Source organism: Cloeon dipterum, chromosome 4 (genome assembly GCF_949628265.1).
Source record: "Cloeon dipterum chromosome 4, ieCloDipt1.1, whole genome shotgun sequence".
NCBI classification, from domain to species: Eukaryota; Metazoa; Arthropoda; class Insecta; order Ephemeroptera; family Baetidae; genus Cloeon; species Cloeon dipterum.
The window spans coordinates 7,528,932-7,542,777 of NC_088789.1; the positions used below are offsets into that span (position 1 = coordinate 7,528,932).

At 40.8% G+C, this 13,846-nt stretch overlaps 1 protein-coding gene across 1 annotated transcript in view; it reads right to left on the reverse strand.

The window, feature by feature from the left end:
- Positions 1–520: 520 nt before the first annotated feature.
- The window catches only part of LOC135942970 (homeobox protein otx5-B-like), a 28,985-nt gene continuing 15,659 nt past the window's right edge, over positions 521–13,846 (reverse strand). Inside the window, exons 2-4 of the mRNA XM_065489338.1 lie at positions 7,369–7,544; positions 2,971–3,062; positions 521–2,548 (exon numbers count right to left, since the gene is read on the reverse strand). Coding sequence (XP_065345410.1) covers positions 1,900–2,548; positions 2,971–3,062; positions 7,369–7,542 — 915 coding nt within the window. The 5' untranslated portion in view covers positions 7,543–7,544 and the 3' untranslated portion in view covers positions 521–1,899. The remainder of the gene's footprint in view (positions 2,549–2,970; positions 3,063–7,368; positions 7,545–13,846) is intronic.

Genomic DNA, 13,846 nt, shown 5'->3' on the forward strand with positions numbered 1-13,846 from the left:
TGTACTTGCAGATACACTACGATTATAATATTAATTTTTTTGCTCTTTTTATCAGTGTCCGAGGACCGGGAAGGGCGCGCACTGCACTAGCACGAATGCTGAAGCCCGGGTCCCAATAACACCGCGAACGGATAACATGGGCGCACCAGGCCGCGCAGGGACCCAGCCCACTCAAGGGCCACTTGCCTCTGCACCGAGGACTGCATTGAAACGCTAGAAATTCGTCCCGTGAAGCCAAATCACGCATGCTGGAAAGGTGCAAACCAGCAAGTATCGAGTCCCAGCCCGTTGAGCAATTTGAGCATTTCGAGTCACTAAACTAACCACTATTTGCCATCTCTGACATTGGGTAGCCAGTATTAGATCTCCGAACTGCTCAAATACCTCACATTGCTTTGACACTCCTGAGAATGCCTTAACAATGCGAGCCAACGGGCTGGTCATTATAATACATAACATTATATAATATAATGACCAGCCCGTTGGCTCGCATTGTTAAGTTAATTCTTATATAATATTCTATAATAATTTGCAAGTTTGTTGTTATTATGCTATTTTTGTACTTTTAGGAAGAATGTTCTTCCAACAGTTGCAATGAATTAAAAATTGAGTTCTCTATCACAGCAAAAAGGCATCTGAAATGCTGCAATAGTTAAAGAGAACATAAAAAATAACAGACAAAATATTTCGCATTTTTTTTAAGCAACACAGTATTAAGGCACATTTTTTTAGAACCTCTGCACAGCACTTCCCGTTGGATTTGGGTCCCAGATCCCAATAATATGGTGGCCTGAGTGGCCGCAGAGGAGCTTGGGCCCAATGTGGCCATCTTTTCGCCTCTCTAGACCAAGGTTTCATTGAAAGGCTAGACATTTGTCCCTAAGGCAGCTGGAAAGGTGCGAAAACCCAGAAAATTGCGAGTTTCCCAGCCCGTTAAGCTATTTGAGCATTTTGAGTCACTTAACTAACCACTGCCACCTCTGACATTGTGTAGCCAGCTTTAGATCCCTGAACTGCTCAAACATCTCCCATTGCATCCTGAGAATGCCTTAACTATCCCCGAAGCTTAGTAAGAGTAAAGCTTTTTAATCTCCTTACGAAGCAGTCACCCATCAGCATTGCACGAAGAAGAAGCTAAAAACTAATTTTGTATGCCTGTCCGAGAACTCGGAAGGGTGCGCACGGTGCTAGCAAGAATGCAGAAACCCAGGTCCCAACACCGATAACATGTGCGCACTGCGCATCAGGCCACCACCACCACTTGCTACGCTACAGATTGATACATGAAATTTATAGCGATCAACTCATGAATCAGGAACTCATGATCAAAATAGTACCAAAATAGTCTACCAATTCATCATTCAACCCCTTGTTACTCTACAGTTTAATACTAGGAATTTAATTTAATTTAATTTAAGAGGTCTCAGCCAGTCGCGCTGCACCACGCCAGTCGGAACATTTTGGGTTACATGGGTAGCCGTCAGCTACTGTGAATCTGGCAAAGCTTTGTCAGTCACGACAGTTGTCAGTGAAAAAATTTAAGGGATAAAAATTAAAAACTACATGAGCAAAAATTCCTTTGGGCTGTTAAGAACTATCAGACTTCATATTTAAAATATTGTCAGTCGCGCCAGCCGCCGGTGAAAATGGCCAGCCGCCACCGCTGGGCAAAACATTCGGCTAAGCTGGTCCCACCGCTTAAATATATATCGCGGCTGAGACCTCTATTTAATATACATTTTGCAAAAATTTGGAAAATGGGAACTCGGATAGAATATTATTCTGGACGGATTGTGAGAAAAGAAAAATTCTACAATGAACAAATAAAGTAATTATAGGATCCAAGTCCATTGACGTACCCTGCGTCTACCATTCTTAGCCTTTGTACGGCCTAGGATTTTAATGGCTATCATTATTTTGGTTCTGGCTGGAATGTGAGAACTGATTCTGGTCAGTGTTCCTGTTCTGCTGATTCTGGTTGGTGTACCAGTCCTGCTGATTCTGGGACTGGTGGTTGAAGCCGTAATGGTGTTCATAAGAGGAATGGCCTCTGTAGCCAGCTGAAGAGTTGACGGGGGGGCCAGTGTTTGTTGACGTGACTGGGGTGAAGGCACTAGTCGATGGGGACACCTGAATCGTTGCTGGACGATCATAATACAGGCTGTGCGAGTAGTCAGAGTGGCCATAGGCGTTTTGAGGCGCTGGCTGTGTGGCCGGCATGTCATTCTGGTTGTGGCCGGAAGAAGGTTGCGAGCAGTTAGAGGAGTAACTTTGGAACTGCTGAGTGTATATGGATGAATGCTGCGGACGATGATATGTCCAGTTCAACGGTGTAGAAGAGGCCAGGTTGTACATGGAGTTGGGCTGGTTCCAGGTGTCACATTGACCGTGAGTGGGGCTATAAGAGGACGTGCTGGCCAGACTGCTGTCCGACAGCGAAGCCGGGGACAACTGCACATGCGCAGCAGCCATAGGGACGCTACCCGGTGGATACACGTGATAAGATCCGTGTTTTGAGAGCCCCAAGTGTCTCCTTTCCCTCGGATTGCTGTAATCAAAAAGTTTTTCAGCAATAAGGTTACAAATTAAAATAATTTTTACTACTGTGACAATGAATAGTTTATTTGAATGATAGGCAAGCTGTCAAAGCGTAACTGTGTAAAATATTTACACAGCGAAGCTTCACCAGCTTGGGATTTCCATCAATGTGAGCGACTACCAAATTATTAAAAAAAACAAAAATAAAGGAAATATTTGAGACAGTTACGTTTTGCCAACTTACCAATCATTCAAATTAACAATTCATTGTCACACTATTATTGTAATAATGAAGGGCTAACGTGTTGAGCTTGCTTAAGAAATATCTGATATGAAATTAATTTTGCATAAAATAAAAAATTAATTAATTAGTGAAATTGACAAAAAAGAAATATCAGAATGTGTATGTATAATTTCTAACGCCGCACTTACTTTGATGCCATTGAAGCAGGAGGAGCAGGAATTTCATTTGTATGCATAGGAGGCATCATTTTCCACTTTGCTCGGCGATTTTTAAACCAAACCTGGAAAGAAATGCAATGACATGGAATCAAAAATTCAACCATTTATTTAGCTTATATCCTATTTGGAATAATATTGCCACATGACGTGGAATTATGTTGTTTTGACAAGATTTTTTTACTGAGAATTTTCAAAATAAAAGCTTTATAATTGTTGAGCATAAAAACACAAGTATACGCAGGCTGACTTAGAAAATCAGCCAATTTTTGCGGAGGCTAATTCATTCAATAAATGAACTCTTTTAAGACCTCTGAAATGGAGTAGTTTGGCACTCATGCATATATATAGAATGGGAGGGGACCTGTATTTTGCTAATAGACATAAATAATATCCCAATTACGGATTATTGATCAATTCAGGAAACTCACGCTAAACGCTTTTGACTATTAATTTTTTCTTAATATTCTATAATCGTGATTACAGAATTTCCTTTTTGTCTGGACCCAATTTCTCTGTTCTGCAATCACCAATTTCACTTAAAAAGCGATGAATTTTGATTTGCGTCACAAGTCAGCTTAGATATCTTTCTGCTGGGAGTCACCTCTCTGAAAGGTGATAAATAGCAATTTCACCGGAAATGTCTTTCATTACACATGCACAGTGTTGACGTGGGAAATAGTTCTTATTCCACTTTCGAACAGGCTGGAAATTCCAAGCTAAAACCGCAAACAGTTTTTTATTCATTTCCAAATAATCGTCCAAAAGGACATCGAGCTTATTTTGCAGCTGCTCTCCGAGCGCTGCAATGCTTGCCGATCGGTCAACATGCGTGCGAAATTGCGCCCGCGGCGACTCGTTTGACACTCAAAAGCGCATGCAGCAATTTCTGTGCGCTGCGTATGATATCACATACAATAAACGCACGCCGGGCGTTTATTTCAACAGTTATTGTTATGACATTCGATATGGACACCAAAGTGGGGCAACGGCTGAAATAGGAGGCGTGCGTTCGGTCCAGCCCCCGCCATTAAATCGTTGAAAGAGAAAATAAAAAGCATTAGTTGCCGGCACAAAGCGCACGCTGACGGGCCGCGATAATGGCTGTGGGGTTGATTCGCGCCCCCCGAATAAAAGAATGGCCTAGGTGACGATGAGCTCTGCGCAGGAAAAGCGAGAACCCCGTTTGCTCGCTCACAGGGGGAACCGCCGCCGCAGCAAGGTTGAAAGAAAAACGAAGCGTCAATGAGACTCGGAGACCGTGTCTGCGCACTTTTTTGTGCCGCGCCGCGCGACACTGCAAATAGAGATGATTAACAACAGGCGGTCGTGGATGCATATTCGAGCGCACACTTGCAGAGCCAGCGCATTCCCAGGCTTATCACTTACGCGACCACAGCCAAAATTTTTGTTCTCTCGTGCAAGACAGGGGAGAGCAGAAGGCTGAAGAGTACACAGCATATATTAGGACTGGACACTATTGTTAAATAAAGTGTTCCTTTCGAGGCAGGTACATATTTAATTATAACTTGTTTTTCATCAAAATGGAAAATTTTCTTGAAGATTTCTATATGGTCCTTTTTAATGATGAATTAATATGCCAACAATTTTCCTCAAACGGAGAAAAGAATCTTGTTTCTATTACTGAATTTTTATGTTTTTTAAACCTGAAGAAATTTGCTTGGAAATTTATTAGTTTACGCTCTTACATCATTTGTGCGATTTCAATACACGGTGATTATTTTCTTCAAGCTTAAAGAGCAAAACTCTCTTAAGCATATTTTTTAATTAAATGCACCTAGATTTAAGTTAATCAAAATTATTGCCAAGTTTTGGACACAAAGTGAGCTATGTAGTTAAATTTTTTAAGATATTAGTATAAGTTATTTAATAAATACAGATTTAGAATCCAATGGTTTGAGATTTAAATGAAAAAAAATACTAAAATAATTCAACTATATGATTATTGCTCAAATTATATTTCAAATTTTTTATATCTGTGCAACTTAAACAGAAAACATCAAGTCAAGAAGCCACCGAGTCAACATTTATATGCCCGCTCGCGGCCGCTCAATCAATAAGGGGTGACTTTTAAATCTTGTGCTGCTCTTTTCACGGGCTGCCAGATTAAAAAGCAGCATTATTTATTTGCTTCACAGCTCGAATAACGACATTATTGCATGAATGCTGAGTGAGGAAAGGGAAGAAGAACGACGATGCGCGTCTGAGAAAAATAAAAGATTTCCGGGAAAAAGAAGTGCATTGCAAAAGCAGGATAAGGAGCGCAGCCAGCCGGCTCATTATCCAATTTGCGAGTCGTTTAAGTGCGGGGGCAAATCGTCAGCTATTCACGCGAAAACTTGTAAATCCGCAAAGCCGCGCAGAGAATAGCTGCAAATCTGCTCGTAAAACTACCGCGCACCGCACACAGACTGCGTAACGAACGATCAATGAGGCGCGCGCGCGCTCGAAAGAGAGAGAGAGATTGAGTGCGAGAAGAGACGGAATCATCATCTTTTAGCCGCTGGTGCGCGCGACTCGAATGTGCCGATAATCCCGCCGTAAAATTCACACCGATCGCGCTCCATCGCAGTAAAAACCGATTCATGTTTTCGCGCGCGGCTGGCGAATCTGTCTCGTTTACTTTTCCACGCGGAATGTTTTGCTTTCTCGCCGACTTCGGCCGGGGCTGGCTGCTAATGAAGTGGTTGCCGGCTACACGGATCATCCATTATCACCCCACGAGCAGCAGCGGCACCCCCTGACGATCTAAATGCAACGCGCGCTGCATAGATGGATACATTTATTTTCTGTTGAATGGTCCGCCGGCTTTGTTTGCTTATCGCACCCACCGAGAGAATCGGCAAATAAAAGGGGCTGATGCAAGAGGAAAATTCGAATTCGCAGCTTCCGCTAATAATGTGGTGACAACGAATAAATAATAAATCAACTGTAAGCAAATTGGCTTGTAATTTTGTAGCTTTTATATACCGTTGGCTCTAGTTGTTGGGCTCACATTCATTGCCATGCTTTGGTATAAAAGCGTTGAGGACTCGCTTACACCTTTCCAGCACCGGATAAATATGTATATGTCAAAAACCCCATGGGAGCATTGCTCTTATACAGGACCAGGCTCGTCCCGTCCGGCGTGTTCAATAACAGACTTGTGGTTAGAAACTACCATTCAAAAGGCAACAAGAAATTTGTTTGTAATTTTCATTGAAAAAGGGTATATGGCCGCTGCTCGGACTCCGCAGCCTCAATTAGGTGCGGGCGTATCAGAATTATTCGAAGGTTTACACAACATGTCATGTCTCTGCTATAGCCTTTTGTGATTTTGTTCGAGCAACTTTTCAATCATTCGCCAGCAGTCTCATGTCAGTGACCTGTCAGTATTATATAGCATTCCTTAGAGCCTAAAAATTACTATGGGTTTGTCAGTGCTTTCAGGGTCTTGAGGGGGACGTCTTATATATATACTTCGATAACGGGTTGTCTTCAGGGTTGAAATAAACAAGGTGCAGTATTGAATGGTAAATTAGCTACATTGGTGCTTATTGAACTGTAGAATGTACATATTTCCGGCCGAAATTCTCTTTATTTTCAATATACCCATATTTGTGTTTAACCATGTCCCACAAAATCCGTGCAAAAATTCCGATGATACAATGCAAGTTCACATCTCATCCACCCACCATGGAATTTGAAGAATGTTCCTACTTCCTTTTTTCCCATGTGTGTTTATTGGCTGGCACGCCTGCTCGCTACTTGGGTGGTAATAAGTGGACGAAATTAAATCATCAATGCGGAGGCGGAGGGTGCGGCGGCGGTCACTGCGTGTGATTTATACAGAGTCCGTGAGAGTGCACATGGCGAGATATGAGAGCAATGCATCGATTATTGGTCCTATCTACAAGGACCATGCACGCAGTATGGGCCAAATTATTATAACAGAGATACTCGTCCATTTATCTGCAACCCCTGTGTGCATGCATTCGCGACGAGCGGAGAGAGATTGCCGCTTTGGTTTTGTGGTGCAGCGAAGCAGCACTTTTTCTTTCCCTCTCCCCTATTATATTATTCGCGCATAATTCAATTTCCGCATGTAATTTGCCTTTATATCTCTCACGATTGCTTAGCTCGATTCGCTTTCAGCCTTTGATCTGCTAGAAGGCCTAAATGAAAACAAGCTGGCCTGCTGAATCTCAATTAATGTGATTTAAAATACACGATGAAGTTAAGAGAGAAATTTGCTGACTGCTTGCTGATTGCGCAGCTTTTCGGATATTTCATTGAACGAAAGACATCAATTACGTTATGTGACACAATTTAAATGTTTCCCAAAATTCGATTGTTTCATAAGTTACTTACCTCCACTGTCCGTACATCCAAATTTAGAATTCCAGCCAGTCGCTGTTTCTCCCTTGCATCTGGGTGGGCACTTACTCCATATGACTTTGAAAGAATTATACTCTGTTCTAGCCTGAAGGTTGTTCTTCCTTTTCTAGCTTTCTTCATAGGGTTACTGTCCGCCGCTCCCCTCATGGCTGTGAACAAAATTGAAAAAATATAATATTAATACATTTCAGTCATAACTAAACCATAACGCTCTATATACAAAATACGATATACGTATCTTGTTTGCACGATGTGATTTCAAGACAGTTTAAATATAGACAGCAAAATCATAATTTGTGTTAAAATATTTAATTTTTTGTGAAACGCATTCAGGATAAATTTTTATCATGCTAAAATAGCTAATTGCTGCAATGAATTACGCATTTTTCTCGCTACTTGAGAGTGTTAGTAGCGTCACGTTTGATTGGTTTTGGATGTGGTTTTTGTTAATTTCAATGCTCATTAGATGCGACAACTTGACGGTTTTCTTTTTTTAATGATTTCAAAGTGATTCCCTGCTTTGGCTAGTTTTTACATAAAATTAAACTTTGCATAAAATTCCTCCCCATGTATCCCACAAATCCAACTCTTCCGGTGAATTTCTCTACCCAAAACTCTGGTAGCGGCCATTTTCGTGCAGTTTTTCTGGAGTTTGCGTGCGGCAGACATGGAAATACGAACTGATTTTCCATTGGTGTTTGCGGCTCGTTATAATTTCAATGCCGCGAAAAAGTCTGCAGAGCTCTCCCGGCGGCTTTTATTCGGTTTTCGCTCTGCGTTGTGGGTTACTTCTGTGCCAGAGACCGCAGTTCCAGAAGTGAGGTGAATTCTGAGTGAGATCCAGGGCCTCCACGGATCAATAAGACGCTGCTTGCTGGGGGGTTGCATTGTCAAACGCGAATATATTCTCGTCTACACTGTTTCCAAGAAGAGAGCGAGAGAAGAGAGCTCGTTCGCTTGAAAACTAACTGGCTGGCTGGCTGCTGCCTGGCTCGGCGAGGAGGAATCAGCTATCAAACTTGCGCGCTCGCTCGCTCTCTGGCTGTTTTATATTTTATACGTACTACACACTTATATATACGTTCATAAAACGAACGGACGAACTCTGCAGCTAGAGAGCGAACGAGGAGCAAGGGCTCCTCCCTACAGAAACGAACAGGCCTTGCAAAGAGGGCCATAATCCGGCTTAGTGGAACCAGAGGGATGGCTGGGAGTTGCAAGGCTTACACAGCAGCTGAGGCAAAATGAGATGAGAGAGAGAGAGAGAGAGAGAGAGAGAGAGAGAGAGCGAGCGAGCGAGCGAACGCTGCCTCTATTTCTCTCTGCTCTTGCATTGCTGATGGTTTTGCTTTTTAACACAACTCCGCTGCTGCTGGAAATTTATATTATGTATGATGGGTGTGCAGCAGTTAAGGCCGAGCAGGCTGACAGACGCCGCCTCTTTGGATGTTTATCAATATTCACGAGTCTGACGCCAGTCTGCACACACGCCCTGAGCCGCTGCAATTAATTATTGACGTCGATGTATAAACTATATTTATAACGTCCGAGACGCGCAGGGTGCACGTGCCAGGTCCCAGAACGATGCATGCATCGGTGCGTATATGGGGGTATTAGTTAGAACTCTATCAAATATATAGAGAGGAACTGGGAAAAAACTTTAATTCCCCTGCTTCAGAGGGAAAGTAGAAAAAGGAATACTAAGCGTCGCGCGAGGTCGGATTGTACCTTTATGTTACGGTGTTTAAGCCTCGAGTGCCCAGTCAAGGATGTCAATATGTGAAATCTAAATTTGTGTTTACAAAATAGGTCGAACAGCAAGGGTTATTGGGTATACAGTTAACTCCGAATGCGATTATTCATCCGCAAGCTTAATGCCTTCAGAAGTAAAATTATTTGGAACAATAATATATGGATTTGAAAAAAAAAGGAAAATTGGTGGTTAACATTGAACAAGGGAGAAATATATATATCACGCGTTTCATTTGAAGTGATTTCATCAGCAGGCTTCTCATGAAGGTTTTGGCTGAAAAAAAAATCCAGAACCATATATATACATATAACTGTGAAATATTCTGTGACAAGATTACGTCTCGTTTGATTTTGCCCAATGGCCCACATCGGATGGGCGCATAATCAATTGTGTTCATGGGCTGTTGATGCAGAATTATCTGCAGTTATGTTTATAAGTTCTGCTGATGAAACAGCTGCTTTTATAATGAAGAGAACGTGCAAGATGATTTTTCTCATCAAATTTTACTTAACGCCGCAAATCCTAGCTGATTGAGATCCAAAAAGAGAAAATAAATGAGTTCTGATTATTACCATTTTAATAAATTACATGCGTAGTGAATTGCCAACATATAGGGACTGCATTAACATGCGAAACAAGTTATTAATTCGACATTACCTTGTATGGCATAAAATCTTGATTTTTCGAATCTGTTTTTATATTTTTACTGCCGTTCTCCAAAAGATGAGAACATAATTCATCTGCTGATCCAATCATTAATTTATTTTAAATGAAAACTCGCATTTTAAATAGTTTCAAAATTCAACTTTTACTCTCACACCATTTCGCTTTCATTGAAATTTAATTCAAGGAAAACCCTCAACAGTTTCCATTGAAAATTTCCTCTTTCGTTCATCCCATTTCATAAAATATGATTTTCAATAAAATAACATGATAGTTTTTCTGCCACGTGGCGGTCAATGCAACAAACAATATCCTGCCGCGCGCGCGCACACACACACACACACACACACACACATATTTAAATTAATCGACCGCACTCTCGGCGTGTTTTGTTTTTCCACGAACGCCGGTGTGCCATTAAAACGACACATTTGCCAAGTAAACAAAAAGCCGGAGCGTGTGTATTTATCCACGCAAACTGCGTGGAGCACGGAGCGGGCGTGTGTGTGTGGGAAATGACACGCCTTGACGAGCCGCCGCCAGCCGCTGTTTAGTCAACTGTGTGTTGAATGAATAAATCAGACTTATTTACAAACTGATGAGTGCGGGATGAGCCAGCCGAGTTTTCACTTTTCGCGCGAGCCGCGCGGAGGGGACTCAAGCTGCGGCTCTCACTACTTGGTGTGTGCATGTCTGCGCCCCGCTGCGCAGCGCGATATTTTTGTATCATTTGATTAGAAGTGTGCATTATTTATCGCGGAGGCGGTTCGCACCCCGCCTCCTCCCCTTGAAAATTCATGAGGCAAACTTCGCGAGGGGGATATTGTTTGTTTCTGTTCACACCCTCGCGTAAATGCAGGCGCGCGCGCGATTTTCAGCTGTTTGTTTTGTTATCCCCGCCCAGAGGCTGTTTGAGCAGTTTAATTGTGCGCTCAGCTAATGGCCCCAGCCTTAATTAAAACGAGTCACTCCGGATTTATAACTTGTTTGATGAAATTTGTTAATCGCCACTGTGCGTACACAATTACTGAAACGATTCATTATTTGCTCGACGCATATACGTAGCGATTTTTCATCTCCGCTTGACGTTCCCAATTTTAGGTAAACCAACAAAAAACCAGCTAACGTTTGTTGAAAATTTCTGTTGCACATAAAAATGGAGCAAAATATGGAAAAGCAACAATAACAGCAGCTGACCGAGTCACCGCAATGCATGACAATAGTTTTTTACGGTTAGGAAGCCACATAAAGACCTTTAATCCACATTAATCCGCTCTTTCATTCGGCCCTGACGTATTATCCAAGCAGATCTAACTTTAAGCACCACGCGTATGCTAAACCAAACACAATCGACTTTTGGGCTTCTTTTGCGTAGCACATCCTTTCTATGACTCAAATGTTGCAAGAAAAACGAAAAATTCAGCGTGAATTACAAAATAAATAAACTGTGCATCAACATATGTTATCAATAGGCAAATAAGAATAATTAAATTAATAATTCAGTGCCCTCAATAGGGGCATTAAATTACATAAATTTATAATCAAATTTCCACGAGTTTGAGAGAGATAATTTCAATGTCCTTCTCTTTTTCCTCCCAGTTTTTTTATCATAATTAATGCCGACGTAATAACTATTTTTCAAACTTTACGTCTTGCCACGTCGGTGATAAAGTGTAGTGTGCCAGTCCACTATAGGAAACGTCCACATAAATACCTCGAGCCGCGTCATAAATTAACGTTTCCAAAATAGACACAAACGCGCGGCTACCGCGCTGCGCACATTTATCTCGAACACGAATCTATCATCATCGGCGGCTGCTATACCTACGCACGGCACTCACTTCAAATTATTTAACCGCTAATTTAACACTCAATAAGGGGTTATAAGGTTACATTTAATCCGGCCGCTCAAAAAGACCATTCTTGAGTGCATATCCCAGTAACACACGCTTGAATGCGCGTAAGGAAGCTGCCGCCACAGCTTTCTTTCCCCTTGTCATCGTTTGAGAGGAATATAATTCCCCGGTCCTCCTCCAGCGCTTTTAAAAATAAATAATAATAACACCAAACGATATATATAAAAGTTTCTTGCAAACCAGAGCTTTACTGTACAATGACAAAGAATTAAATATTGAGCATATATTATATATAATTTAAGCCAACACCAGTTTCAAATGAGGCTACAAATGATGTTGATTTTGTGCAAACAGAAATACACCAATTCGTCCGTGAAAAATTTTCCATCAAGAGTCCAGCATAATTATTTTATCGCAGAGATCCATTTTCATCTATAAATAACTTTTGCTTCCAGCGGCGCCGCCATTAAAATTTAATCATTATTTACATTTTTGAGCCAGAGATAAATCTCTTTGACTTGGCAACAAAATATATATACGCCATCCACATGCAAGAAAAGGCCTCTGCGCGCAGTATATAAAATATAAGTACTTCGTCGATCTTTAGACGAGCATCTCACTGTGTGTGTGTGTGTGTGATGGAGAACAAACAAAAGGCCACCTCCTTTGAGGATGGACCACTTCAGTTCTAGGCCACACCCTTTCCGATCATTGTTTTACTGTTACAAAGATAAAAAAGGCTTAGGTCGTCACTCTACGTTGGAAAGTTCAGATGTTAGAGCCAAGAGACAAATCAAGACAGCAAATTCCTTTGAAAATTGCTTCTGAAGTGGCGATTTGAGCAAAGTTTCTGCGTGCAAGCCGAAATTAGAAACTATTTGTTTTCTCATCGATTTTTCTATGCTTGAAGATAAAAGAATGTTTTATTTATTTATCTAACATCATATTAAACACAAAAAAGAGAGAAAAGGCACTTGAAAAAACGATCAGGTCGCTAAAACGTCGGCAATCAAGAGATAGCCGAGCCAAACAAGACCTATGCTGAAACACTACTGTCACACACACTTTAAAATGTTTGCCACATATAAACTTTGAGGTCAAGTTTTAATTATTAATTCAAATTTATTTGCCTTAAGTTGGAAATAATTATCATAATTTATTTAGTCAAAAAGGTAAATTGAAAATGGGATATGCTAATTGGTTTTATTAGAATGCCAGCGTGGAATTAATTAGTTAATTAGCCCTCGCAGTTTACAAATGATAACATTTTTTATTTTGAAAGGTATAAATATGAAAATAATAAATTGAAATCATATTCGTGAATTTAATCCTATCAACCATCAGAGAGACATTTATTTCGATTTTATTAGCATTGATATAAACGAGTGCTAACCTTTTTCAAGGTCATTATTGTGATGTATTTTGTCAGACCATTAAAATAAAATAAAATGTATTTTTTGCAAAAAATAAATTCCATTATATGCAGGCCCATTGTGAAACATGGTATAATGCGGGCGATTATTTGCTATAACAAAGGGCGCGTGGAATCCAAACCCAAGCGCGCACATGAAAAGCAAATGCACATACGGTTCTAGTAATATGTGATATGGGGGTTGCGAGAATTATTATTATTGCAAGAAACATTAAACCCGTATTAATTGGAGCCTCCTGCCGAAGCTTAAATACTATGCATTGGCATTGAGCGCGCGCACGTGCTGCCCTATATATTTCCGTATAGTACTGGTGGATTGACAGTATGTACACAAGAAGAGCCACATACGGTTCTTCGTTTTTAATGGCCAATTAGCAAACAACAAACTGCGTACTGCGTGTGCATATTGTGTTCAGTGGGATATAGTACAAAGTCGAACGGAATTTTACAACGCAGAGTATTTTCCCTTTTGAATTGAGTTTTTTCCTTCTTTTTATTTTTCATATTTTCCCAGATAATTTTCAAAGTTCTCTTGAACTTCCCCTTGGACTGGAAAATCTGTTTTAAATTGATGTTGTAACTTTTAGAAGGGAACCCACTTTCCACAACATTCAAATTCAAATTTGAAGAGACGGCAGTTGGTAATGATATGTACTTTAATGGGAATTTATTTAATGTATAAGTGTGTGTTTGGGAGACTTTTAAGGGTAATTGTCAATTTTACCGACTTTATTTCTCCATCCTAAA